The 27,537-nt window shown below is 51.4% G+C and overlaps 9 protein-coding genes across 9 annotated transcripts; 5 read left to right on the top strand and 4 right to left on the bottom strand.

The window, feature by feature from the left end:
• Nucleotides 1-572: 572 nt before the first annotated feature.
• On the bottom strand, nt 573-1,295 carry PMZ80_002353 (uncharacterized protein; the record flags this gene model as incomplete). Its single annotated transcript, XM_064870786.1, has 1 exon — nt 573-1,295. The coding sequence occupies one exon, from the start codon at nt 1,293-1,295 to the stop codon at nt 573-575; it is 723 nt and encodes a 240-aa protein (XP_064733239.1).
• A 404-nt stretch (nt 1,296-1,699) lies between these two features.
• On the top strand, nt 1,700-4,258 carry PMZ80_002352 (uncharacterized protein; the record flags this gene model as incomplete). Its single annotated transcript, XM_064870785.1, has 3 exons — nt 1,700-1,708; nt 1,775-1,879; nt 1,934-4,258. 3 exons carry the CDS (start codon nt 1,700-1,702, stop codon nt 4,256-4,258), a joined length of 2,439 nt encoding a protein of 812 aa, XP_064733238.1.
• Nucleotides 4,259-4,887: 629 nt separating this feature from the next.
• Nucleotides 4,888-6,054, top strand: sds22 (protein phosphatase regulatory subunit Sds22; the record flags this gene model as incomplete). The annotated part of the gene is made up of 1 exon (XM_064870784.1): nt 4,888-6,054. The coding sequence occupies one exon, from the start codon at nt 4,888-4,890 to the stop codon at nt 6,052-6,054; it is 1,167 nt and encodes a 388-aa protein (XP_064733237.1).
• Nucleotides 6,055-6,387: 333 nt separating this feature from the next.
• PMZ80_002350 (uncharacterized protein) lies at nt 6,388-7,416 on the top strand (the record flags this gene model as incomplete). The annotated part of the gene is made up of 1 exon (XM_064870783.1): nt 6,388-7,416. The coding sequence occupies one exon, from the start codon at nt 6,388-6,390 to the stop codon at nt 7,414-7,416; it is 1,029 nt and encodes a 342-aa protein (XP_064733236.1).
• Nucleotides 7,417-9,235: 1,819 nt separating this feature from the next.
• On the bottom strand, nt 9,236-13,123 carry PMZ80_002349 (uncharacterized protein; the record flags this gene model as incomplete). The annotated part of the gene is made up of 1 exon (XM_064870782.1): nt 9,236-13,123. The coding sequence occupies one exon, from the start codon at nt 13,121-13,123 to the stop codon at nt 9,236-9,238; it is 3,888 nt and encodes a 1,295-aa protein (XP_064733235.1).
• A 1,032-nt stretch (nt 13,124-14,155) lies between these two features.
• SFP1 (Transcriptional regulator of ribosomal biogenesis proteins) lies at nt 14,156-16,380 on the bottom strand (the record flags this gene model as incomplete). Its single annotated transcript, XM_064870781.1, has 3 exons — nt 14,156-14,601; nt 14,655-15,709; nt 15,764-16,380. 3 exons carry the CDS (start codon nt 16,378-16,380, stop codon nt 14,156-14,158), a joined length of 2,118 nt encoding a protein of 705 aa, XP_064733234.1.
• Nucleotides 16,381-19,238: 2,858 nt separating this feature from the next.
• DUS3 (tRNA-dihydrouridine synthase 3) lies at nt 19,239-21,506 on the top strand (the record flags this gene model as incomplete). Its single annotated transcript, XM_064870780.1, has 1 exon — nt 19,239-21,506. The coding sequence occupies one exon, from the start codon at nt 19,239-19,241 to the stop codon at nt 21,504-21,506; it is 2,268 nt and encodes a 755-aa protein (XP_064733233.1).
• Nucleotides 21,507-21,812: 306 nt separating this feature from the next.
• Nucleotides 21,813-22,772, bottom strand: PMZ80_002346 (uncharacterized protein; the record flags this gene model as incomplete). The annotated part of the gene is made up of 2 exons (XM_064870779.1): nt 21,813-22,742; nt 22,767-22,772. 2 exons carry the CDS (start codon nt 22,770-22,772, stop codon nt 21,813-21,815), a joined length of 936 nt encoding a protein of 311 aa, XP_064733232.1.
• Nucleotides 22,773-24,523: 1,751 nt separating this feature from the next.
• Nucleotides 24,524-25,600, top strand: PMZ80_002345 (uncharacterized protein; the record flags this gene model as incomplete). The annotated part of the gene is made up of 1 exon (XM_064870778.1): nt 24,524-25,600. The coding sequence occupies one exon, from the start codon at nt 24,524-24,526 to the stop codon at nt 25,598-25,600; it is 1,077 nt and encodes a 358-aa protein (XP_064733231.1).
• Between the last annotated feature and the right edge of the window lie 1,937 nt (nt 25,601-27,537).

The raw sequence follows: 27,537 nt of genomic DNA, 5'->3' as shown, positions 1-27,537 counted from the left end.
GGTGGTAAGTGCTCTACTATGTATGTCGACGAGAGCAGCTAAGCGGACGCGAACAAGGTTGCTTATATCGTGCTCCGGGGTTGCCCGTTACTGCTGCTGGAATCGGTCCCTCGGAAAATGTCCTCCACGCCATTTCCGGGGTCTTTTGACGTGGAGCATTGAGACTAACACGCGCTGCGGCACCGCGGCACGCTTGCGTGCCTGCTTCATTGATGCGGCTGGATGGATACAGCAGGATAGGTCGAGGCTCTGCCTCGGGCCTTTCGTATTGATTGGCGAATCGCGTTCGTAGTTCGAATCTCTAACAGCTGAAAATGCAGTTATACTGTATGGTGATGCTCGTTTCCATCCAAGCGGACAAAGTAGTGGATTTTTTGCTGACAGAGGTAAATTTCCCACCATGGATGAGTACGATCTAGAGGTCTAGGCACGCCAGCTCGTGTCATGCGACCGACCGACCATGCTTCTTGCAAGTCGCTGTGTTCGACTCCCCAGATCAGGCAGTCGTACCCAGTGGTTGCTGCGGAACTCAAGCTCGTACAATTTTCATGGCTTGAACAGGCTGATGATGTTCAAGGTGACTTGCTTCTGGTGTCTGGTTCATTGTCCCTCCAAGGCCAAGGTACCTGCCACAGAACAGAGACCATGATAAGGATGCCAAACCAGCCAGTGAAAGCCAGAGCAATCCAGCCAACAACGGGACTGTAGGCCACCACGACGAAACAGAGGAAGACGAAGGCTCCTATAATCTGAGCACCGAGAAGACCACTAGCGAGAACTGCGTAGAACTGTACTTCCTTTTGACTTCTCCGACCATGTTCGCCGTCCCAATCTCTTATCCAGTGTGCCTTGAAGAACGTCAAGAGTGTGCTACCCAAGCTACCGAAGGCAAGAGCTAGAAGGAAGAGTAGCCAGCTGACAGCCAGGAAAGTTGCAACTTGGCTTGTGTTGTAGTATGCATTTGGGTTCGACAATTCAGTGTTGCTGGTGAGGATGAAGGAGAAGGTAACACTTGTACCGAGTGTGCTGATGGCGATGATGGTCTGAAATAGTCCGTTGAAGAAGGTGACGACGCTACTGCCCGAGTGCTTGGTCATTGGCTTGATCTTGTATATGTCGTGGCCGCCCTCTGAGCGGAGTCCTGTTGATGTTTTGGTAGGTTGCCTCTTGCTCCCAGCTTCTTTGCCAGTCTTTTCTGATATATTGTCCTCTTCTTCGTTGCTGCTCTTTCCAGATAGCTGCGAACGTACTCGGGCCACCGGCCTGATGTAGCGGTCTTCTGCCTCCTGAGCCATTGTTTCTGCTTTCCCCAAAGGGGAGTGATGATGGTATGTGGAAACGTCCAGATGGCTGCCTGCGAATGTGGCCAAGGTCACCTGTTGCTGATCAGCAACAACGACGACGACAATGCACACAGCAAAGTTGACAAAGGTACGCCTCTTTAGGCCAGCTCAAGCACCTGTGATCATCTCCGTTAGTTGTAGCGTGTGTCGCACCTGCCTGTCCAAGCCACAGATGCTGCGGCAGTGTTGACCGTGACTTGCAAATGGAAGGACCTTGTGACATCTTCAAGTTAGTAACGGCGACAACAGACCTCAATCTTTTGCGACCTCGGCCAATAGCTAGCAGCATACAGTCACCATAGCTTCATCTCGTGCCAAACAATATGGTAGTTGTGCATTGTGTACAGCAAGCATAGATGGATCTTGTGAGTTGTCCGCATGATGTGCAACGTGACCCTTGTTTACGGTGACTGACCCCAATATCTTCACAGCTCCAGCGCCTCATCGCCGGAAGTGGCTCAGCCTCGAAGCAACAGCGCGCGTCGACTCACAACGAACGCTTGCATTCGTGTAAGAGGCTGTGTAATGCCTTACAAGTAGGTTCGAAGTCGTTGGGTAGTGACTTTGATGACTAATGTTATGGCTATCAGCAAATATGGCGAAGCTCGTCGTCGCTCTCTAACGATGACACCGCCTCAAGCCACGTCGCTAACATCATTCGGCGCTTGAACACAATCCTGGAAGAAGAGTCCCGGAAAGCTGCACCACACTCGTGTTTGCACTATGCTGCTTCGAATCAGACATACATAATCATTGCGAAGCTCGCCATATCATCTACTAGCCATGAAATCATCGACCATACAGTTCGCTTCTTCCATTATCTCATCAATGGAGAGGTCGAAGGTGTCCTCGACCACAGTCTGTTCGCCAGGTCACTGGTAGAGCTCGTGAAGAGAACGACTGCACCAGCGACGAAAGTGGTCGATGAAAAGGAGGAGACTGCCCTGATCGAGTTGCTTTTCGAGATTTCCACCAAGATTCGACTGGACCCAGACATCCTTCCAGCATGGTTCTACCCCGAACGAATTCCCGGCAGATCGTTGTCACCTCTCGAGGCAAGACGCAGCCAGTTTCCACTTTTCTACATGCTAGTCGACTATGTCCATTATGATGGGCCCATTGGGGACTTTGCCAGAACAGCCCTGCTATACCTTACAGAGACGGCGTCAAAATCGAGACCACTAGAGAAATGGATGATGGAAAGTGACTTGGCTCACCAGATGGCTAGCGGACTTAGTGCTTTGTACGGCCGTCTGAGCAGACACGCCCCGAGCATCAGCAAGAAGGCATTGCCAATTCTGTCATTTTCCGACACGTCTGAATCTAAAGACGATCAGGATGAATTTTATGAAGATGCCGGCATGGATATGAGGGCTTTCCTCTCCTATCTAGCATTTTGGCAAGACACCTTGTCACACTGCAAATCAGTGGAGGTGCGAGACACGCTACTGGACTCGTACCAGATTCTGTTTGTGGAACAGCTGCTCTATCCGTCCTTGCTCGAGTCCTCCGACGTTGAGGGAGGCTCTACAGCAGCAGTCATCCTGCACCTCTGCCGCTTACTTGGCGCATTAGATCACCCACAATTGATCAACCGGATGCTAAGCTATCTGTTTGCTACGAAATCCCAACCAGCAGTGGCTAAGAATCAACGCAGTCGGAACAGGATTTCAATGAGCAGACGCCGTAGTATGGAACAGTTGGCGACCTTGGCTTCGCTAGCAGATAACCCTTCTCCAGAACTGTTCAGTCTGCTGGATCTGATTGTATTCAGTCTGCGCTCAAGCAATCCTCAGACTGTCAATTCAGCCTTGAAGCTGATCACGGTCTTGCTTCGACGACATCATCCACACGTCAAACATCACCTTTTTAGTCTCGACGCGCTGAGACCTGCTTCTCGGCAGGATTTGAATGGCCTAAACAACACGATGATGACACTCTTCGATCAGGCCGGAGCAATCTCTCCGATTCATACCATGGACTCATCCTATCAGGCGGCGCTGAGAGATGCACAAACGACGATGGAACACCATAGCTGTCTTTTCGACGATGATGCCAACCGGCAGACGGAGGTCAACCAAATGGCCATTGCCTCGAACTGCAAAATTCTTGAGCAGATGGCCACTCTATTGGAATCGTGGTTTGCGAACGACACTCTTGTGAATCTTGAGCTTACGGGCGCACTAGGGGCACTTGCAGCATGCGAGCACGTACTCATGCGAAGCTGGCTTGCTCCTGAGCAGGAAGATCGGGTCAATATCGTCTTGATACTCGAGCAGCTGATACAGCAAGTCAAACAGTGGCGAGCACAGTTTGTGGAATGGGATGCCTTCTACTCTATTCAAAGAGTTGATCTTATGAGCGAAGACGAGCTTCTGAGCCTGGACAACAGCGGCAGTTCAGTATTGAATGAGAAAATGTCGTTTGCAGATACGGTCAGATCGAATTCCTCGCCGCCGTCCCCTCAGATGGTTGCCGGAAAGATTGCATCCATGAACATTGACTCGATCGATGGCAGAATAGCCAGCGACGGCAGCACTAGGGTCGAGCACGGCTCTACGCGGCAAGCATCAAACGGGCAAACGGGATCAGATGCCAGTACAAGAAGCATATCATCAGGTAATCTCAGCGCGACTCTTCTGGAGACAAGGATACCCATGGGGTCCCAAACGCAAAAGCAAAGCAGGAGCGAAAGCAACCAACAAGGTATTCTGGGTGGCGCAGATAGGTCTGCGGAGATGAATAGTGACACAGCGGTCGAAGTCAAGGAAGATGGGCAAGGTACAGATGGTCAGGGTACAGCATCGTTACGGCATGTCCTAACGCAGGCGATCATCTTGCAGGAGTTCATCTTGGAACTTGCTGCGGCACTCCAGATCAGAGCTACGCTGTTCGACGAGGTCGACTTGTCGTAGAACGATTGAGTCTTCCCGAGTTAGTGAGAATGTTGGAGACTAGACTTGAGTAGAATAGATTGGTTCAGTCTGGTCAGCTGCTACCAACCTGATAGCAGCCTCGATTTCTGGCACCAATGAGGTAATGCATATTCTGGTCCCCTTTTAAAGCTTTCCCACCAGGCAAATGGCCCAGTGCTCGGCCAACTTGCTGCAAAGAGTGGGCCAATTATTTAGCAAACCGCCTGCCACAAAGGGTCAGCTGCGTTCGCTTAGGCTGTGATTCTGTAACACTGTAAACACAAACGACACAGCATGCGCTGCACCGGGTGCACCTCTTGCATCTGATGATCTGGAACGATCTTCTGGGGACGGATGATCGATCCAGCTACGTCGTGTGTGTTGTATGCTTCACGAATGACCGCTAGGGAGAAATGCTTCGTCACTGACCAAAAACACTGAATTGCTCGCACGTGCACATGCCAGTCGCACCTTCCCTCTTCGCCTGACAAATCTGCCAGGCCACTTGTTATGCTGTCTGTTACTAGCACAAAGACAGATTGAATCGAAATCTGCTTAACTTCAAGTTGCTAATTGGAAAGACACTCGTTGGGAGGGATAACGCTTCGGAGACACAACGGAGGGTCAAGATGTCGAGTGGGGAGTTGAAGGATGGTGTCGATCAAGCCAGCAATGGCAGCCATGAAAACAACGACCACCAGACTGGAAGATCCGAAGAAGCCCAAGAGACGGCACAATCACCTACAGGCATACGCAGTTCATCAGGTTGGGATGGTAAACTACGAGTGCAACCACGTTCAGCAGTGCTGGCCAACCCAGAAGCCCTGAGCGACCCTGAATACTCCGATCCTGATGCACCTCCAGTCGAGCAAATACCTGCAGACGACGACCTACTAGACGATGAGGACCCTGACGTGGAGGATATCGACCTCGTCCATTGTCGGATCTCCTCACTGCCTTCCTTACGGCTCGACCGGTTCTCGAAACTCAAGAGGTTATGTCTGAGACAGAATGCAATTGAAGACATACAATTACCAGATGAGTTAGGACAAATGCTTGAAGAGCTGGACCTCTATGACAACCTGATCAAGCACCTCGAGCTTGGCCAATTCGACAAGTTCACAAACCTGCGAACCCTTGACCTATCCTTCAACAAACTGAAGCACATCAAGAACCTCTCCTCCCTGACTAGCCTAAAAGAACTCTATTTCGTCCAGAACAGAATCACAAAAATCGAGAATCTCGAGTCCTTGACGAACCTGACCATGATCGAGCTGGCAGCGAATCGGATACGGGACATTGAAGGCCTAGATCACCTAACACAGCTGAAAGAGCTCTGGCTGGGCAAGAATAAGATCACAGAAATCAAGAACATAGGCCACCTGCAGAATTTACGGCTGATAGACCTGAAAAGCAATCGTCTCACCTCAATCTCCGGCCTCAAAGATCTACCCAACCTTGAAGAACTCTACATCAGCCACAATGCCATCACGGACATCTCGCCCGAATCTCTGAAGAACAACACCAAACTACGAGTCCTTGATATCTCGAATAACAGGATTGCCAAACTTGAGAACATTGGACATCTGAAAGAGCTGGAAGAGTTCTGGGCCAGTGCAAATGGGTTCGCTGACTTTAGAGACGTCGAGAGGGAGTTGGCTGATAAAGAGAAGCTGGAGACGGTCTACTTCGAGGCTAATCCATTGCAACTGAATGGACCGGCTGTTTACAGAAACAAGATCAGGTTGGCCCTGCCCCAGGTCAAGCAGATTGATGCTACTTTTGTGAGAGTGTGATTAACAACGGCTAACAATCTATGAAGAGTTTCTGAATGGGAAGGCTTCAAGGGAGGCTTAGACAGGTGATGATGAGGGAACATCCAAGATCAAGTGCAGTCCTTGAGAGCTCGGTTCTAGCAGTGGCAGCCAACTCGCCAAGTAGGCACATTCAGGCAGCAATAAGGCATACCGGCCAATCAGTCGCTGTCCACTAAGCAATATGAACGATATTGGACAAGCTTAAACAAGGAAATATCCTTAACACTAACATGCCCCATACCTGATCAGAGGGTTAAGGACTATACTCAGGGCATCCACCTCCCAGGCTCCACGATCCGAAGGTCAACCATCATGACAAACCTCCTGTCTCTCTCGAACGAAATCCTCCTCCACATCATACCCTACCTTCGTCCTCTAGAGATCGAACGCCTCGCCTGCGCCTTCAACGCTCGCATTCTCTTACTATGCCTGCCTTTTCTTCAGGATCGCATCGCTGCAACCAAAAACAAGCGGCGCATGGGACATATTTGGGGCCCCCAAGATGATGCTCGAAGGCTCGACGAAGCCGACGAACTTCCCAGCCTTCGCGCCGATCTTACACCCTTCACGTACACCCTCGACTACCTCATGCTCAACGGCGACCTCCACTGGCTCGCTCCTCTCGACACCAACACCGAAGCTAAACTCAGACCCCACCTCCGCTCAACTGTCACAAACAGAGCGGTCGACGACCTCATCGCCACATGTTCCTGCCTAGGCCTCACCATCCCACCAGGTTTCGAGAAGCTGATGCGAAACATCGAGCTTCAGGAACGCATCCCGTCAACGAGGGCAAGCTATTTTACCCTCGGTGGCCTAGGAAAAGTCAACATGAAATACATTTCGCAACACGACCAAAACTGCGTAGGTGCTACCGGTAACGATTACCGCAACTGCTCCGGTGACCACGCACAAGGATACATCGCCCAGTTTTACTCTGAAGAATATGGCTACGACTACTGGAAGCTCTACCTCGACACAGCCGGCCACCACGCCATCTTGAGGAGTAGGGCTAATTTCAGCCAGGATACCAGGCATGATGAGGATGATCTAGGCGATGGTGAGGACGCCAACAACACGAAGCCTGAATTGACCGAGCAGGAAGGAGAATGCAATGTAAGGCCGTCGACAATTGCAGAATGCGTGCTCGAGGGGACGAACTTCGAAGAGTGGTTGTGTCATTTGTACTTTGGGGAGTGGATCATGTTCAATCTGTTTCGTTTCAGGTGGGATGACGGAAGCGAGGAGAGCAAGGAGACCAAGACGCCCGAGATGCTAGCCGAGTATCTCCGATGGTGTCTACTGAGGCAGGAAGGGGGGGGGGGGGGGGGGCAGCAGTGAATGCAGTGACACGAGATGTGTATGCAAGCAGGATTGGGCTCAATGGGTCGAATGGCTGCCGTTGCCGATACGCAGCAATCATTTATGTCGTGGGCACAACCACTAGTCAGCGACAACGATGATGATGATAATGATAATCGTCTCACTGCACTGCAAGATCACTTTCCTAGCACAATGATTCCCTCTGGCCTCGGGATACCTCACCTCGTCCCAATCAATCAATCAATGAATCAAAGCAGATATCCATCCGAGTCAGCAAGACCCGTGTGCCTTTTGCTTGGCTTGCAGCGCTGCCCACTTGCGAAACCGGGTTGCGCAACTATCGCTTATATACTAACTGGGTAGATGGGTCGCTACTATCCCCCTCTCAGTATAGGAAGTTGATATAATGGCGCGGCCGATGTAGTTATCATTGTATGCGAAGGCTAGTTGCGCGACTGAGCAGCGCTGATTGACTTGGAGTCCCCCCGGGAGCTGAAATCGAAGCCTCTCTCTCTCCGTTCGCGCTTTGTCCACTGCACTGCACTGCACTGCCAGTGATCCAAACCCACAATAACTTAATTCCTTGAAACGCACTGCATTGCCTAGTACTTCGTGTCTACGTAGGGTAGCTGAGTCGCTACCCACTCAAATCACTTACATTACTGAGCTTTCATCCCACGTGTGTATGACGAAGGACTCTGATGCCGTTCCATCTGGCTGAGCATACGGTGGAACGTCCTTTCCTTGCTTGTGGAGTGGCTAATCATGCGCAGGAAAGCGCGGTCCGTCACGAAAAGGCCGAGGAAAGTGCGATGGAGGACGAGAAGGAGCTGGAAGGTGCGGTTCGCGTTGGGCGAGGAAGGTGAGACCACGGTAGGCTAGAGGGAGGAGGGAGCCAGTATCTGATCGTTCCTTTCATCAGTCATTCACGGTTTCCAGCGATTGATTGCTCTTTCCTTTGCGCAACGTCCGCAACCGGGAAACGGGGACGGGAATGTAAGGCGGAGTGGAGGTAGGCACGACCGACACAAAGCGCACCTGGGTAGGTACGACCGAGATAGGATGGTAGGAGAGTAGGCACGACCGGGATAGAGTAGAAGAAGGCAGGCACGATCGCGATATATAGCAGGCACAACCGAGACAGAAGGCAGGCACGACCGAGACAGAAGGCAGGTGCGACCGAGATAGGGTTGGCGAGGAAGCAGGCACGACTGAGGTAAAGGGTAGATGCGACCGCGACAGGCATGGCGAGGAAGCAGGTGCGACCGATATGAGAACAGGCACGACCACCTCGACGCCCCTGCCTATTTGCCTGACCGTGTCAGCGGCAGTTGCGGCCCGCTGAGTGATCAGAGCAGTGGAAGGCGCTATCTGAGGTGGTTGTCCCTTCCAGTACAGTACGTCTGTCTCTAGGTCTCAAATACATGGGCGGCATTTCGCTGGTGAATGTTCCTGATCTGCGGAGCAGTTTGTCTGCGTAGTCACAATGGATGATGTGTGGGGGTGCTAGGTTGGTACAATGGTACGATTCTACTGGTTAGCGGTGTCTCGGCTTGATAATGATACTTACACGTATCGCTAGCTGGTTGTGGTGAGCTGGGCTTTTGAAAAGTCTAGGGCCCGAGGCGCTGTTGACGCGCATGTTCGGCCTGATGGGTGGAGTGAGTAGCATGAGCGTTTTTGCGTCGATGCTTTCTCTTCGCACTGCACATGAAGACCATGTGGGATTTGGGGATGTCAGTCGATTATGGCGTGATTGGTGAAGTGATAAATGCCAAGAACATCAGATTTACATGCTGGGATTCATATCATATCCACCGACATAGCAGTTGGTACCTTATTTGAGACCGTTCTTAAGATCACCCACATTGCTTGGCCGCGCATCGATCCTGAAGTGGCCAGTCTCTTTGGCTAATGCACCGCCACGAAGCCCTACCGCGCCGCCATCGTAAGTCGTGTCAAGTCCATCAATATCTGCAGAATCGTCATCGTCCCACCAACCCATCCGGAATTTCTCACCTTCCCACATTCCTCGCTTTTTCATCTCCGTGTCGCTGAGCCATTCCGAGCCGTGAGGGATTAGCCCGCTCTTCTCGTCAATTAGTCTGCTTCCAGCGAGTAGGCTGGCGACTGCGGCGATCGTGCCGACTGGCTTGGGGAGGACCTTGGACATGTCGACTAGGAGGAAGATTACTGCGCCGCAGGTGAGCAATATTGCGATGATGGCCTGGAGGATGCGCGTTGAGACCTCTGTGAGGAATAAACGTTGTCGGTTCGGATCGTCGTAGGTGCCAGATAGCGCGTCGGGCAGTGTGCCCGCAATGTTGGATTCGTTCTTCGCCAGCTCGTTTACTGGGTTGCGCATGTGACTACTCGCCCATTGAGCAATCCACTGCCTGTAGGTGTGCGTGAACTGTGTGACGTATGTCTTCTGATCTAGAAGCTGGTCTCTGGGTATACCATCCTGGCCGTACACCATGACGTTGGTGAAGCTATCGAAGGACTCGTCTGGGTGACTGAAGTTGATCGGCGAGAAATACGGAGGAGCCACAGTATCGAGGTACCATCGCTCTTGAAAGGGCTTAGTGGAGTTCTCTTCGACGTGCGACACATTAACCACGGTTGCGAGGTCGAGGCTGATGTTGGCGTTCGTTTGAACGGTTTCTAAGCCGCAGTCGCATGAGTACATTGAGAAGGCCACTAACTTAGTGTCTTCTATCTTGCCGTATGTGAGGTAGTACATAGGGCACGGGACCGTCACATTATCTGTTTCCCTTGTGGCTACGTCCGAACCCCATATTACATCCCCAAAGTAGCCGCTGCCAGAGGCTGGAGCCTCAACGGAGCCTCCGAGATAGATCATGTCGCCATCGATCCAACCACTAGTCCCACAACCATCCGGCGTGGAAAGGTTGTAATAGACACTAGTTGGATAGGATTCCCCACCGTAAGTGAGATTGTAATATTTTGACTCCGGAACAACTGTGCAATTGACAGAAGCGCGAACAGCAGGAACACTCAATGCCAAAGACCCGCCACTTGCACGTGCAATGCCTGTTGTCTGGCTCGTCAAGTCAATCGACGGATATGCCAGCTCGTCGTACGTCCATTGTGGGTATGACATATTACTCTGTAGTACTAGGGCAGGAATTGCAAAATCCGCCGCTGCCGCACCGACCGTATAGTCGTCACTACTTGATGAATTGAACCAAGTGAGTGTCTTTGCCGTGACCTCCTGCGTGAATGGCACCGGGCGCGGATCGAACAATCCACTCACAACAATGGTGAGCATAGGTGCAAAGACCACCGAGATTGAGGACGCCACCAAAGCAAACCTGGATCGTTGTATTGCCTGCAGACAGGTCTTGAGAGAGATGTGTCTGAGAGGGTGCCAGAGCACGCTAGCCTCCGCCTTGGTGTATCCCCGAGCGAGCTCGTGGTACGGATCCGCGAATTCCAGTTCAAAGTCCAGGACATTGAATGTGGTCGCCAACAGCACAAGAACCACAGTAGGAGTGTAGATCCATGCGTACCTTCTGAATGAGTCCGGGTCGACGTTTGCAATGCCGTTGTGAGCTCCAGATTCCCGAAACAGGACTTCTAAAGCAACCAGAATTATCACCGCAAGTAGCATGGTCAAGGTCATAACCACACGACGGAGGACAAGTGGTTGAACCCATTTGATGCGACTGGGGAGTGGTCGTGTTGCTGTGGTATCAGATCCGGCTATGACGCGAATAGAAAATGTTCTGCCCTCTGGACCATCAGCCACAGTGCTCATGTATCGATGGCCAACCAAGACTTGTCTCAGTTGTTCAATATCTAAATGTCCGGAATTCAGCAGAATCTGGGCAAGGCTCGGACTCCGTGCTAAGATGACTGCTATAGCTGCGACAGACTCAATTGATCGTGGTACCACGTTTCGAGGCACAGTGAAAATCATCATGATTGTGAGTACCAACATTGCGGCGATAAACGCTTGCATCAGTCGGGTAGGCAGTGTCTTCACGACCAGCCTTTGCTCGTTGCGCCATAGATAGCCATCAATTTGTGAGCTTGTGGTATCTTGTTTCAGGAGATACAAGCCCGCGATCTGTGCAGCGTGCTGCTGATAGGCCTCTCTAGACTTTGTCGTCAGCCAGTTATTATCCATAAGCATCTCGACCTGGAAATCTGGGGTCAATGCTATCATGGTGTTTAGAAACATGTCGGCTGTCAAGTTATCGCTAGAGAACTTTGTAGGTATACTGGTCTGCTTGACAGATTCGTAGACTGCCAGAGTGATGTCGTCGGCAGTGACTCCTTCGAGTTGCCGTCCGTTGCTGTCCAGGTTGATTGCTCCAGTCAAACTTCCGTTCGTGAAAGTACTGACGTACCCCTGCTGAAGGTTATATGAAGGGATGCACACAACATTGGAAGAATTGAGCATGGTGTTGTCGCCCTGCCCGACGCCCTTGGAATATGCCACAGATATGATGTACCTGTTGAACTTTGTAGCAGACGGCTGCAGATTTGAACAGTTGACGGACTGGAATGTGCCCCAGTAGCCATATCGTGGTTCAATGGTAACATTTGCAGAAGTATCGTACATCCAATCTGGAGCGTCAAGGTGGCCGTGGTGGATTTGACAGTCGCTTAGCGAAATGGAAGTATTGTAGTACATCATCGTCGGGGTAATGTCCCAGTCGCCAGTGCTGTCTACCGGATTATGAGCTTCACCAATGACATACGTCAGGTCGCCGATCTCGCAGTCCCAGCCGCTCGGGACAAAAACTTCTACCGAAGCGTTATAAGCAAACGTGTCCTTCGGTACGCTCGTAGCAGGCTCGACAAGCTGAAAAGCATATTCGGTTGTGGTACCGTTCGGAAGCAACATACCATACTGCCGATGTCCATATAAGCCAGTAGCTGCCCTGGCATCGACCTTGTCCAACGGCAGGCCTTCACTGCCATCGAAGCTCGTCACGGCGCGCATGGCTTGAGGCACATCGTAGAACGCTATTGGCTCCAACGTAAGAAGACCAGTCGAGACAATTGTAACGACTTTTATCAGCACAAATATCAAGACCGTCGCGGCGATCGTAACGTGTCTGAATCGCAAGGCTCGCCAAAAAGCCACGATTTGAAATGGGGTAATATAATCCAACAGCAAGGTCTGCCTGGCTGGCAGCGGTCCTTTGGCTAGCTCAGCCCACGGCTGCACATATTTTGATGCATAATCAACCTGTCGCCAAAGCACGGTAATAATGACCAAGAATGCTGTCGGTCCATACGCCCACAAGTACCTCAAAGAGCTTCTCGTAGTCGCCACGCCTTTTTCTGCTTGTGACACGCTGTAGAGGACTTGCAGCGCGGCAATAATTAAGGCCCAAAGTAAAGCGAAGCAGCCCAATACCCACCGCCGGGTGAACAGAGGACTGTAGCCAGTATTGACGCTGCCTGGGCCGACGTTGGCGTGAGCGAGATTCTGTGATCCAGCATCTTCATCAACAGACCTGACTGCTGCGTATGCTGGTGATGGTCTTGGGAGCTTATTGCTAAACGACGGAACGAATTTGGGCGACTGTTTGTAATCTTGAAGCTCGTATGCAGCCGTTGATGGAATCCTCTCCGATGTTGGTGTATATGTTCTCGATGAGTCTTCTGGAAGGAAATTGTTGTTGCCAGTGGTGCCTGATCCTTCACCGATCCGCTCGTACTGCTTGAGGCTTCGAGACCTGTTCATGGCTCAAAATGAGAGCGGATCTTCAGGCAATTACTAATTAAGACTCATGTTGCCTGTAGAGCTGCTACCACAATGCCGCGATGCCACGTGTACAATGATCCGCGAAAGCTTCTGATGTTTATCTAGGAGTATAGTACGTATAGGCTTGGAAAATTAGGATAGATTCCTTCGAATTATTTATCGCATGGTTCGCGACCGAGATAAGCGTAGTTTCGAGGTCAAGTCCTTCGACAGCCGCAAAAGGCATGCCGAAGAAATGTGTGGCACACAGAAACGAAAAGCTGGGGCTAGAAGTACACCGGTTCGATTGTGGCATCGTGGTCTTGTTGTCCTCGTTTGCTTTATCCATGAGAGGATAGTCTAGTGTCAGTGTTAGTACCCAATCCGACAAGGCTTTTCAGGGTTGCGATTTAAGCTTGGCTTCGCGTCCAAGTGCTGAATGTAACATAACCCCATTAACAACCGAACGGTTCTTGAGTAGCTCAATTGCTAGCTAGGCCAATATAGACAGATGCGATGCATCTTATTTGATCAGCTCAGCTACTCGATGCAACGCGGATAGAAGAAGGTTGGAGAACAGTATGATGAAACAGAAAGTGTGGTCCCATAGCAGTGACCACCTTACAGCGTCATGTGGAAAGAGCAATCTCAACCATGAAATTGCCGGCTATCAGATTTCCTCCCAATTACGTACACCGGAACACCGAATTCATTAATATTGTAAACCAAGTAATCAATCACCAACTTTTAGATAGTTCTAGCATCTATAAGCTCACCGAGGAAATTGCCACCTATTCCTTGCGGGAGACGGCCGACTTCTGTGAGCGGCTTGTTGAGGATCGAAATAACCGGGGGTTGAACGCCAGCGTCCTCTGTATGTCTTGAATGACCTTTACCGTACAGTTGTCTAGGTCCCTTTTTATGCAACTCGTCAGGACGCCAACCGCATGTTCGTGTGCTCGTGAAGATCGATATGATCATATGTGCCTCCGGGGTATCTCAAGAAAAAGAAAGGTTCATAACTGAAGGCCGTCACGACATGTTGCCGTCATTGCTCATCACTCCACCAAAGTTCAGGTTATTCATGTTTATGTTCATGCCGAGGTTGTTGTTAGGGAGGATGTTCGAGACCGACGAAGAAGAGGGCACCTGCTGCTGGTTCGGCGAAGCGACAGGAGTTCTCTGTGCTTGTTGGAGCTGCTGTTGCTGTTGCTGCAGTCTCTGCTGCTGAATCTCGGGATTGCAAGGAGGAGAGTGAGTTTTGTGATATTTGAGACCGTTGAGGTTCTTGTATCGTTTGTGACACACGTCACACTTGTATGGCTTCTCCTTTTCCATACCAATAGTGCCAGGATATGGTTGATTGTTGTCTGGATCCAGGATCGAGAATGTACCGTCCCCATTCTCCTGCAGTCTCTGGTTCTGATGGCCATGGGTCTTGTGGTACTTCAGACCGTTAGCATTACGATAAGACTTATCTATAAACACACATTAGTTTCAGTATTGGTGTCAGTGGGTGAGCAGAACTTACCGCAACCTATGACAGGGCATCGATAGGGCTTCGGTTCTTCATTCGGCAGCAGATTGTTCATCGTGTCTGGTAGACCAGCTTTGATCTGTTGTTCGCGTATGCGTCTAGCAATTTCACTGTTAGGTCCGTACTGGCCTGAACCAAGTCTCTGATGGATTGCCTGCTGGGTGTTGGGCGGTTGGTTCGTTTGAAACAGGCGTTTCGCTGGCTCGTCTATGCACAAGTCGATCATGTCGTTGCTTGCACCAAAGCCGAAGTTGTTCTGGAACCCATTCATGCCGTTGAACATGCCATTAGCTTGCATATTCATGTCGCCCAATTCAGCCATGAAGCTCTCATCAAGCTCACCGGGAGTGCCTGGAGCAGACGAATCCGGTGTATCTCGATAGGGGGTGTGCAGGTCTTGGAATTGCTGCATTGGGTTGAGGTTGAGCGTGGACGAGATATTGGCACCCTGCATGGCTGCAGGATTGCGACTGGCTACGGGAGTACTGGGCGTAGAATTTCTATATGCTTGGTGACTTTGCATCAGATTCGTATTGAGCTGAGGCACCTGAGGTTGTGCAGTGGGCGAGAATTGGGTGGTAGGCGAATTGTGCTGCGATATCTGAGCGAACATGTTTGAGGGAGGGGTAGTCTCGTCGTTCCCGTCCATATCGTCCATCTCCATATCTTCCACTGCATCCATGTCTGGAATGGTTTGCAGAGTATTGCTGAAACCAGTCCTGTTAGGGGCAGGCTGCACGGCACCCCCTTGAGGTTCAGATTGTTGTGCACGACGTTGAGCTTCGTGTTGAATCTGAGCACGGGTGTTTGAGGCCAAAGCGGCCCTCTGGTCAGGCATAGCGGATTGGCCCGTGCCCTGGTCTTGTACTGGCTCTTGCTGGGCATGTGTCTCTTCATAATGAGTCAATAGCGCATGAAGGTCCCTCCACATGGTGCCGCAGCACACGAAATCTCGCATGAAATCAGCTTCGAGCTTCGGAAGGTAGGAGGAGGAATGATAACTAGGTGACTGATGGAAAGCGAATGGCGAAGTTCCCGACATAATCATGCTGCATGCGAGTTAGCTGAAGGGCACCATAGCGCCATGAAGGAGATATGCTTACTCGTCCCTAATCCAACTTCCGACCGATGCTCCTCCCCAGCTCATGCCCATCCCTAAACTCTGAGCCAGACTCTCCCGCCTGTTCTTGTCCATCGGCCTGCCTTTCATAGATATTGGTCTGGCTCCGTTCTCGAATCTTGACATATCCGAGGACTCGGGCACGGCGAGTGACGGCCTTGAACCTTCCATGATTGGAGGGCGGATCGCGGAATTTCTGCTATCAGCTGTCTTCCTCAGCGCTGCAGTCAAGTCTGACGGCTGGTTGCCACGAGGGGATGTCGAGGTTTGTCGGATTGTGTTGTTGAAAGTGTCATCTGGCGCGGCGCCAATCGCCATAGAAGGTTCTCCAGGAGATGCGCCAAATAGAGGAAAGGTGCTGTCGTCGAAGTCGGGGCCGACTAGCGACGAGTCTACACGAGGTCTTCTTGTTGTGTTCACAGACTGGGAGGGGCGTCGAAACCACGGATGTGACTCGAATCTTGTGTCAGGCCGCTTAGTCGGATCACTTCCGATGCTCACAGGCGTAGCTGGTGTGGTATCTCTAGATGGCAACGACGCTGGGTCACTCGAGGACGATGAGTAACGCAGAGGTGGAGGTGTGTCGCGGGATACAAACATAGAAGGTGGGAAGCGGTGTTTTGGTAAGTAATTGCGGCGATGGACTCAGGCAATGGAAGCTGATCGGAAAGTGGCGGTCGGTATCGGTGACGTTTCACTCGGACTTCTGCTTATGTATCGATTCCTGCAGGGCTCGCTGCTGCGATGATTAACGATGGAAGTCTACCCAGATTTCGAATATTTGGTAATGCTCTACACGATACGACAATATTTGTGAAGATAGACTGGTGCAGTAGTAAGGACGGCGATGCTCGGAAGAAGGTGACTTCGTGGTGAGTGTGGACGACCACTGCTTCAAGGTCCTGGCGGGCAAATAATATGGTGAGTACCTCAAGAGGTAACAGCATCAACCTAGCGCCGGTTAGTACTGCCTAGCTCTCTTGGAGACTCTTGTAACCACTACCGTCAGTGCTACTGGCTCGTCTAGACGAGAAAGGTGAAGCGTTGGTCGAAGCTTGCGTTTTGGGCGGAAACTTTGGATGCCACCGTTCTCAAGCGACGAGTCGGGCTCCCCAGAGACCTGTGTTACGATTCCCGAGTCTTTCCCACTGCCTTCGTCAAGTACTTCACATTAGCCCCCTAGGAGTAACTCCCTTTGATCTCGAATAAAAAGAAGAGCCATTTTACGTCCGACTCAATGACTACTAACACACTCTAACATTACGGACGGTTACTCGACCATGCGAAGACTCGAAGTAATCAGCCAAGCAACGAACGAGACAGTCGTCAATGCAGAATATGCTAAATGTTGGAGCCAAACCTTAAGCACAGTAGCCTAGGCTCTAGTTGGGTAAGATTATCCTCGAGACTTCGATCATGCCGCATCTTCCCACCGCGGCGTTTCCTCGCACCCTCTAGGCAGAAGCTGGTCCCGAGTTCTTCTGATGTTGGTTGCTACTTCGTACAGCTTGAAGTCAATTCCAGAGGACCAAGCTGGTGATCAACCGTATATACAGACACACACCGACGACGACATAAGCGAACAATGATAGTTGATGTCACCTTCGCGTACTCCCTGTTCATAAGAATGTTTCGAATACCGGCCATCCTTCTGCAGGGCAAGGGTACCCTGGCGCCTCCCACATATCACAGCACGTTGGAGACCTTTTCCTTTGCTTGCCGACATCTGGATGCAGCATATGACGATGCCTGCAGCTTGCATATCTGGAAGTCCTCCCCAATTAAGCAGTGGCTGGATATGTCTTCCATCGGATCTGGTTCGTACCAGCAGTCATGCAACACCCAAATACACATGTTCATAAGCGAACTTACCGAACAACAGCTATAGCAGTCAAGACAGTTATGAAGTAGCATCCGACCGCAGGTCGACACAGCGACTGAGCTTGCTTCGGCTGATGTGGATTCATAATTTTGATGCTGTTCCCAACAGAGCTCCTAGGCTCCATATTTGCATGCACTTCAGTCGACCGTTGTCGATCATGAAGAACAGAATAACAAACCTTCCTATTACAGTATTTTATGTCTCCCGCAGTAGTCATTTGGAGAGGTTGGCAATTTCACGTTCATCCATGCAGTAAGCCTTTTGACCGAGGCACACGGGTCGTCGCAGTCTGTTGTACGGTAAGAGGAGAATCAGAGATGCTTTACCTCCGCCGAGAGATGTATTCCGGCCAATAGACTGCTGCTATGGCACGAACACACGTTTACTCGCACACCATAGACAGCTGTTTCCATAAGTTGATCCGAAGAAGTCGTATCCGAACCCCTTCGAAAAATACTGGACATCGTGGATACTGACATGTCAATCGTTCCCAAGCACTATCTCTAGACACCAGCTTCCAGCGCGACTGGGTTCGTGGCTCGGCTTGGCGTGGTACCTAGGTAGGTGTCAATAACCACATTTTCAGACACTTTACACACCACAGTTTTTCAGATCAACAACAAGATACGACACTGCTTTCCACTCCTCAGTACTCCTGGCTTATTCATCTCATGGCTATGGTCGTTTACGATCGTGAACATGTAGTCTACAGCTATGAACATGTTAATTCCAACCCCCAAGTGGTAAGCTACTGCACAACATGCAGGACCGAGATTATAGTCGCTTGCATCGTGCCATTGGTTCAACCACTGCGGATACTGTTACGTAGCGTTTTCCACTACAATGGTTCGTGTTCCCATACACTCGGATCGCCTGCGCGAGGCAATTTTAGAATCGTGCCGAATCCTCGCCACCACCCATCGGATAGAGGGCTCGAAATAGGCTAGTCCTTAGTAAGAAGTTCTAGAAGAACTCATAGCCACATGGGAACCGCTGGAACCAGGAACCAGGATGGAGCCCAAGGAGACTCACGTGCTCGCCGACACCGTGTGAGACATGGAACCTTCGAAGGCCGTCTCGAGGGCGAATTCGACTGCTTATGCTCTAAACGCGGAACGAACGTTCCTACCATTAAAGCCGGCTGCGCAAACATTGTTATAGCAATTCTAAGACAGGTGCCTCGCTATGTCTCGCGGTCACAGACAGCAGATGGCCTAGCCACCAGATGCGTAAGTCGTTTCGGCTTTGTGCACATATGATCATCCAGGGGGCCCGAACTATTGCGCCACAGGCTACAACAACTCGTACTTCCACATACATATGCTGCTTTGCAGAATTGTGTTGAGATTGGGAATAATCCCCAGTAAAACGTCCCTTGATGTGCTCTTTGGCACACCGTAGATCCGTGGTACAGTAAGGTAGGCACTACTCGCAACCGTACTGGCAATACTAACGATCACGTGGACACAAATTTTCCTAATCGATAATCCCGCCACCACCCGATAGTCGAGGCCCTTTTTGATACTGGTAGAAGTGTATATGAAGCCGACAGTGACAGTCACAGACGGAGCTCAATATGGATGGTAGTACTGCGTCAGGTCCGATCGCCAATGGGCACGCCCAGCTCAATCACGAACCAAGCAGTCTCATCTCCGACAGCACAATTGAAATCAAGACTGAGTCTGCTGCTCCTGCCAAGCGCAAGCTAGAAATGGCCGAGAATGGTGATTCTGAACATCATGACAAGCGTAGAAGGGGCACAGCTCCCATCAAAGAAGAGTATCTAGTGTACAATGAATCGGCCGAGCCTGCAGCACCTCCGTCTGAGAGAGAAAACAAAGATGACGATGCCGCTGAAGCATTTCATCATAAGGACCGCTCAGCAAGCAACAACTCCAAGAACCAGCGCAAGAAGCAGAAGGGTCAGAATAAAGGCCGTCATCTCAAAGCAAGCTCAGAGGATGTGGGGTTGTGCTCGACCAGAAGCCACGCACCAGAATTCTCACCTAAAGAATGTCCCTTCGGCGACAAATGCAAATTCGAACACGACCTCAGACGGTATTTGAGCACGGGCAAAAGAAGCGACCTCACTACCTTCGACGGTATCTGTCCAGTATGGAAAGAAAGAGGCAAGTGCCGTGTAGGCTGGTCCTGTCGTTTTGTCAAATCCCATTCCAAGGAAACCGAGCATCCTGACGGTCGAAAAGAGCTCGTCTTAACTGAGAACCCTGACTTGATGACCGAAGTGGTCGACAATTCAACCTCGGACAATGCAGAAGTAGCAGTCGTCAACAATATCGACATCAAACACCGGCATCAACTAACGCACAAGAAATTTCCTACCCCAAATTCCGACAAATACCTCCCCTACCTCGATGCCAGCCAACAGAACCCTGGAGATCAAGGCAAACGCCGTCAAAAGCCTCCAGCCAGAACAAATTCCTCGTCACCGGAACCCGAAACGAAAGACAACCGCGCCGCATTTGTCGACCCGCCCCTCCTCCCCTCAGAAAAGCGCCGTCTCTACTTCGGTCCCGACACGCCCGTCCTCGCTCCTTTAACAACCCAAGGCAATCTCCCCTTCCGCCGCCTCTGCGCCTCGCTAGGCGCAAGCTTCACCTACTCCGAAATGGCCATGTCGCTTCCCCTCCTCAGCGGCCAACGCTCCGAATGGGCCCTCCTAAAAGCCCACGAAAGCGAAATCACACCCCCAACCTTCATCTCCAACGACGCCGTCTCCTCCCTAAAATCATCCCGCAACATAGTCTACGACCACAACTACAACCACACCACCGACACCCGCTTCGGCGCCCAAATAAGCGCAAACAAGCCCTGGCTCGCCATCAAGACCGCCGAAGTCCTCAGCACGCTCCTCCCACAGGGCCTCCGAGTAATAGACATGAACTGCGGCTGCCCCATCGACCTCGTCTTCAAAGACGGCGCAGGCTCAGCCCTAATGGACTCACCAAACAAGCTCGACAAGATGCTCCGCGGCATGAACACCGTCTCCGGGCCCATCCCCATATCCTGCAAGATCCGCACAGGCACCCGAAACAGCACACCAACCGCCCAGAAACTAGCCGAACGCCTAGTCCTCGGCGCTAACCGCGACGGCGGTAGAGATACGCCCTGCGGCGTCGCAGCGCTTACACTCCACGGACGAAGTCGCCAGCAACGGTACACAAAAGAGGCAGACTGGGAGTACATCTCCGAGACGGCATCGCTCGTCCGCTCCCTCAACGAGACCGCCGCGCGAGAAACAGATACAGTCCGCGAAGCAGACGACCGGGATAAACCAGCTGCCGCGAACGGAAAACCCCACGGCACCTACTTCCTCGGCAACGGCGACGTCTACTCCCACATCGACTACTACAACCACCTGTCCCAAAGCGGCGTCGACTCCGTCATGCTCGCCCGCGGCGCCCTAATCAAGCCCTGGCTCTTCGAGGAGATCGCAACAAACCAGTACCTCGACAAGACCGCCACCGAGCGCCTCTCCTACATCGAGACATTCGTGAAACACGGATTAAGTGCTTGGGGAAGCGACACGCACGGGATATCCACGACGCGGCGATTTCTGCTCGAGTACCTTAGCTTCACGCATAGATATGTGCCGATTGGGTTGTTGGAGGTGTTACCGCCGAAGATTAATGAGAGGCCGCCGAGGTATAAGGGGAGGAATGAGCTTGAGACGTTACTTGCGAGTGACTCGTACAAAGATTGGATTCGGATTAGTGAGATGTATCTTGGGAAGGTGTCGGAGGCGGAGGGGAAGAGCGAGGGGGAGTATGGGTGGGTGCCGAAGCATAAGAGTAATGCTTGGGATGGAGAGGCGCAGGGATGAGGTAAGATTGGGAAGCTGGTCAGAGTTTTGGGGATGCATCAGAGGCCAGGCACAGGATAAAAGAAATGAGCTGGGGTTCATCGATACGCTTGTAGGTTAAATGATTGGTCGCTCGACCACGCATTATGATCATAATGACAACGAATTCGATGCTAGACCACGTGCCAGCAAGTCCTGCTTCTACACATTATAGTGATTAGGCGTGGTATCAAACTTGACATGAGACTTGAAGTCACTATCGAGACCAGCATGCTGTGCACAAAAAACAAGACTCTATACTATTATTAACAGAAGTTGAGACAACTTCTAGCCCTGCATCCAAGCGTTACTGAACATCAAGCCCATGAATGAAGTCCAGAAACGGGTCCGATGGGTCTCAGTCGACCCATCAAGGTCAACAGCAGCGTCCCGACACCTCGTTTCCGAATGAGAATAGATTACTCCCCACTCGAGAAGCGTTGGCTCGTCACCTGTCTCCGGATGATACGCATCAGCCTGAGGCCAATCAATATCTGAGAGATCCGGCTCGTCTGTGTACATATAGTGGCTCATCGCAATATCAAAACGCGCTTGAGACTTGTTGAGACGGCCGTCGGGCAAATTTGGCGTTGTCTGGCCCGTGAGCATGCTTAGTACGGACGGGCGAGCTGCACATGTCTCTCTCAAGATACGGGTATCTTCTTCATCCCGACATATCAATCGTGGCCAGTTAGAGCGAAAGCCATCTAGACCTTGGTAGGCTCGTTCCCGGTCTGGGAACCAGAGCTTGGTGTGCTTGCGATTGCCCTTCCATGTGAGCGTGCGAGATTGATGGTTGACTGTGGTGTACAAGTCCATCGGTCGGCAGCGCAGATGTCTATCGTTAGTGACCTGAACCCACTCAAGAAGACCTAGAATGGTATCACATTCTGGCTGAAGCTGTGCAGCATAAAAGAGGTTCTCCTCCGCCGTAAGGAGCTGCTTCTGCCGTCTCGCTTTAATTGACTGTGTATGCAAAAGGGCGTCTCGTCGTTGCTGCAGTCGAGGCGATGCCATAGCCTGCGAACGCAGTGAGCTGCGCAACATGTCTAGTTCAGCTGCAGTGGGCTCGAGGAGATGCCTGATCAAATAGTGTTCAGCTACCAGCACATGAGCCATGCAGCGTTCTCCATCTGTTAGCAAAGGCTCGAAGAATACCCTGTGCTCGATGAAGACATCGAGCCTGTCATACCAGGCTTCTCGCAATTCTTGCCGTAACTGCAAGTCATGCCGTACCGTTACAGACATCATGAAAGCATTGATCAAGAGCAACTTCAATATGTTGATGTGACTGTGCAAATTATCGGAACCGTCGTGTCCACAAAACAGGAGTATGAGTGCGCAACCAGCGTGAGCGGTCAGCACCCCTTGACAATACAGTGAGCATTCCGCCAATATCGCCACCAGGTATCGCTAGCCCGACTCCACGGATCAACTCGCGCAAGAAAGGTATGATGGTTGTAGCGTCTTGCAACTCATTAGTCAGCGTAGGGCCGAAGTGCGACGATACTGTAATCGAGGACTCGTCCCGTACTGTGAAGCTCGAAATGCCGCGCAAAAGACACTGTATGGTACGAAGAAGCTCAGTTTGGTCATGCTTGTGCTTTCTACCGCCCACGTGCAGGTCGACCTCCACGTCCCAGTTTCGTGGCATGATGCGGCCGAGCAAGTCGACGAAATGTGCTTGATCATAAAGCACAACAGCTTCACATCTCGGATGTGGTCTGAGATGGATGCTGTCGGTTGTAAAACCCAACGTCAGTATCGGTCGCACTTGTTGAGCCAGGTGGCATGGGAGTTGATCTTGTAACGGCACAAGCGATGGTTGAAACGTCTGACGCGACACCAAAGGTCCAGTCACCTGTAGGCGTATCCAGCTGAGATCGTGAGTAATTATTCGTCGACCAATAGCCCGGAGATGCTTGTTAAGTCGAAGCGCATGATTGATGTCAATCTCAAACAGATCATAGGGCAAGGCAGGAGCGGTGTTGATAATCAAATTGTGCAGGATGGAGTGAAGCACTTCATTTGGCAGCTCGTTCATCGACCGACCCCGAGGGAGGTGCTGGGAGGGTGCGACAATGTTCGTGTTGTCGTCCATGGTTTGATCGTCAGATTAGAAGCCAATGGTCGTGAAGAAGCACACTTGGGCGACATAGAGATGACTACCGTTTCCGGATTCATTGTGTTTGATACTGCACTATACGTTACAGTGTGCATATTCTGTGCACAAAGCAGATCGGGACGCATTGTTCTGGGCTTCATTTTTCTTTGTGAAAAGCGATAAGAAATGAATGAGAAAATCACCGACGTGGTCAAGATATGCAGCAGCGTGACCAGCAGCAGAGAGTAATATCTCTCGGCGGCATAGCAAGCTACTAGTAGCGCAGCATTTTGTTGTCGCTAGAATGTTGTGAGGAACAACCGCTGAAGGAACGCTGATGGTAACACTGGATCCGACAACTTACGATACATTCTTCGTGCCTCAATGCGTGTGTTGGGAGCACATCAGGACTGCCCGCTTGTACATGCCCTCTCCGAAAACTGTATTCTGCCCAGAAATAATCAAAAGTGAATGGAAGGTGTTGAAGGACTTCGAGGTTCGCGAAAGGGGAGGACAGCAAGCAAAAGAATGGCCGGAAGTCGATCTCCGATCCTCTTGTTTGATCGGCAGCCACGCGCGTAGATTATTGGTGGCTGGAAAACACCTTCTTCGCCCAGGCTTCAACTTGACCGGGGTTGTGGTAGGTGACGACACCTATTCACGTCGACGACTTCGCTCATTGTCCTGGAACAACATCACATCTCTGCTTCTTATTACAACACCGCTGTGCATAACAGTCAAAGCACATTTCTAAGGCAGCAGGCCGAACGAGGATTGTCTTCTGTTCCCGTAACGTTTCTGGAAGCCGCCAGCCAAATACAGCTAGGCAACTTCACTACCAACCAATCAGCAATACAACAGTAGAGCCAGCTTCACAAAACCCACGACCAACAACATGAAGACCACCACCATCCTCACCCTCCTCGGAGGCCTCAGCAGCACCACCGCTAACACCATCCCCACCTCCAAAGGCGGCAAACACCAAAAACCAATCCATCCCTCCCCACCCCACCACTCTCCCATCTCCTCAATCCCACCCATCGGCCTAGGCCTCTGGAACAGCAAAGACAAAGATGCAACCCACGCCATCCTCTCCGCCTTCACCCACAACTACACCCACCTCGACGGCGCAGCAGCCTACTCCAATGAAGAATACGTCGGCCTCGCCCTCACCAACAAAACCTCCCCTCCCCGCCACACCTACTGGCTCACCTCAAAACTCTGGAACACAATGCACAAACCCGAGAACGTCCCCGTCGGCTTCAACAAGACCCTCTCAGAACTAAACACAACCTACCTAGACCTCTACCTCATGCACTGGCCCGTCGCATTCCTCCCCGACAAAGGCGGCCGCAGCGTAATCGACCAAGACACCTCAATAACCGACACCTGGAAAGCAATGGAGACCCTCGCCTCAGCCTACAAAGCCAGCAGCGGCGCCTACGGAGCCCGCCACATAGGAGTATCGAATTTCAGCCCCCGCCAACTCGACCAGATCATGAAGATGTGCACGATCTGTCCGTATGCCCATGAATTCGAGACGCATCCGTACCTCCAACAGCAGGAGTTCGTGAACTGGCACCATGAGCATGATATCAAGGTTATTGCTTACTCGCCGTTGGCGAACATCAACCCGACGTACAAGGATGTGATGCCTGAGTTGAAGCCCATTCTGGAAGACCCGTTTTGGGAGGCTGTGGCAAAGAAGAAGAATTGCACAGTTGCGCAGGCTGTGTTGGGGTGGGGTGTAGCGAGGGATACGATTGTTATTCCGAAGAGTGTGCATGAGAAGAGGATTGCGGAGAATATTGGGTCGATGGAGGTTAGCTTTACGGAGGGAGAACTGGAGGAGATCAATAAGGAGGATAAGAAGGTTAGATTTAATAACCCTAGTAAGGACTGGGGCGTGGATTTGTTTGAGGGGTTGGACGCTGGGAGTAACAGGTTCTTGATGGCTGATGGGGAGTTGTAAGTAGAACGATGGTGATGCGACATGTACATGCATTGTTCGCGCATTACTGATTTCAAAAGGCGCTTTTGGATGGGCGGTAATGAGATATGAATGAACAAATGGCTTCAAGTCAAATTTCAATGTACAACCCAACTCTAGCAATTCGGAACAAGGCATACTGGGAAGCAGGCCTCCCTCGACCACCTCGTTATGTTTAGCACCAGCCTACTGCAGGCTACTAGCGCTCGACATGCGCTTGATGCTCGTACAGTAAATTGAGCCCATCAAAACTCCCAGCAGAGCCCGTCACATTAGAACGTACCCCGTGGTATCCGACACACATACCGCCAGCTTGCCAACACGGATCACTGTACCCATCAGGCAGACACATCGTCTGCCGAACCCTGAACCACGTGTGTCTCAAATCCCATGCCATCTACCATCGAAGGAACCTGAGACTAAGTGTTCGAGGTGCACGTGGCATGCCCCCAAACGCAGTGCCGCACTCAAACAGCCCAACATCACTAGCCACTAAGTCGCAGAGCAACATGCTTGCTCGGGATTTAATAGGTATGCCCGCTGACGTTTTCATGCGAGGTTCTGTTCGGCTTCTAGTAGGTTTCAGAGTATTCTGGAAGCGCTTTCGTCATGCATGCGGCGGGAGCCCGATCGTTCACCATCGTCAGAAATGCAAGTTTTTCTTGTGCCTGTGACAGCGATTGTCCGTGGCGACGGGGTCGACGTCGGTAGATGCGATGCTAGGCGTTCCATCACTTCTAGACCGTATCTGAAGAGTTATCAATATGGTAGGCACGAGCTGGCTTTGGGTCGAAATTGTGAGATGTGCCGCACGACCGCACCGCCAACCAGTACTGTAGTTCAGTCTTGTTGTACCATCTGCAGGATGTCGCTGGGATGGCACTGACCAGCCAGCATATAGCCGCTGTCTGGGGTAAACCTGGAGTGAGCAGGGATGCTTACCTCAGAGTGCAGCGAGCAGGGTTCATGGGCAGGGATCCCTTTCGGGATGATCGATGAGTCACCTTATGCAGGAACTCAGCGTTGCTTGGGGGCCGTGTTTCAGAGGATGATAGGATCTGTGGCCGGTCAATTTGACAAGCAAATGTACAGCTATTGTGCGGCTGCGATAGGCTCTAAAGTTCGATACGGGCGCACTTGCCTGGCACTTACCGATTTAATGCTTGCTGCAGACTTGCAATTGTGCTCGCCGAAAGGTTCTCCGTGGTCTTCGAAGGATATGATACCGAAGAGCTGCGCGTCGATGCTGCCCGGTATGCATGTCTCGCCCCAAATGATGTGAAACAGGCCACGAGCAGGTCGCACGAAACTGCAGAGCTATGCCGTTGCGACGTTGTGAGGGTTGGAACATTCACCAGAAATGTATCCAAAGGTTGTGGGCTCGCACCCATAAGACATGGCGGCCATGACTGCTTGACGGCCTGGAGACTGACTTAGCTGTCCATGTTCACCGGTCTGGTGAAATAACAGGACGGCTCACAGAAGGATCGAAACAACAAAACCGACTCGGGATACAACTTGAGTATTAGTCCAGATGCTTGTACGGAGTAGATATGTAGATAATGACCTGCATCGTAAAGTGCTTGCAGCTTGCTTAAGTGCCTGCATCGACCGTATGATGGAGACCGGTAGCATGCAGGCCCCATCGTGAGGGCTCCATGACTTTTGTCGATGGATGTGCCAAGACGTCGAAATATGATTGAATCACCAGATCTAACGTACAATCTCGGTAATGTACCCCTCCAGTGCCCGTTGAGTTCATTTGTAGCGGGGTGAGTACCCATTGTCTACCATTTGCTAGAACCGGAGAATTGCTCGAGATGGTGGCTAGCTGAGATTTGATATTGAAACATGTGAGATGAGAGTCTGTTCTACTCGTCATGCACGTCGCATGTGCTTGCCAGAATCTGGGGTGGTCT

The sequence above is a fragment of the Knufia obscura genome (assembly GCF_036327395.1).
Source record: "Knufia obscura strain CCFEE 5817 isolate CBS 148926 chromosome Unknown scaffold_2, whole genome shotgun sequence".
Taxonomy (NCBI): Eukaryota; Fungi; Ascomycota; class Eurotiomycetes; order Chaetothyriales; family Trichomeriaceae; genus Knufia; species Knufia obscura.
The sequence above is the reverse complement of the archived record's forward strand: the minus strand, read 5'-3'. Positions and strand labels throughout refer to the sequence as shown.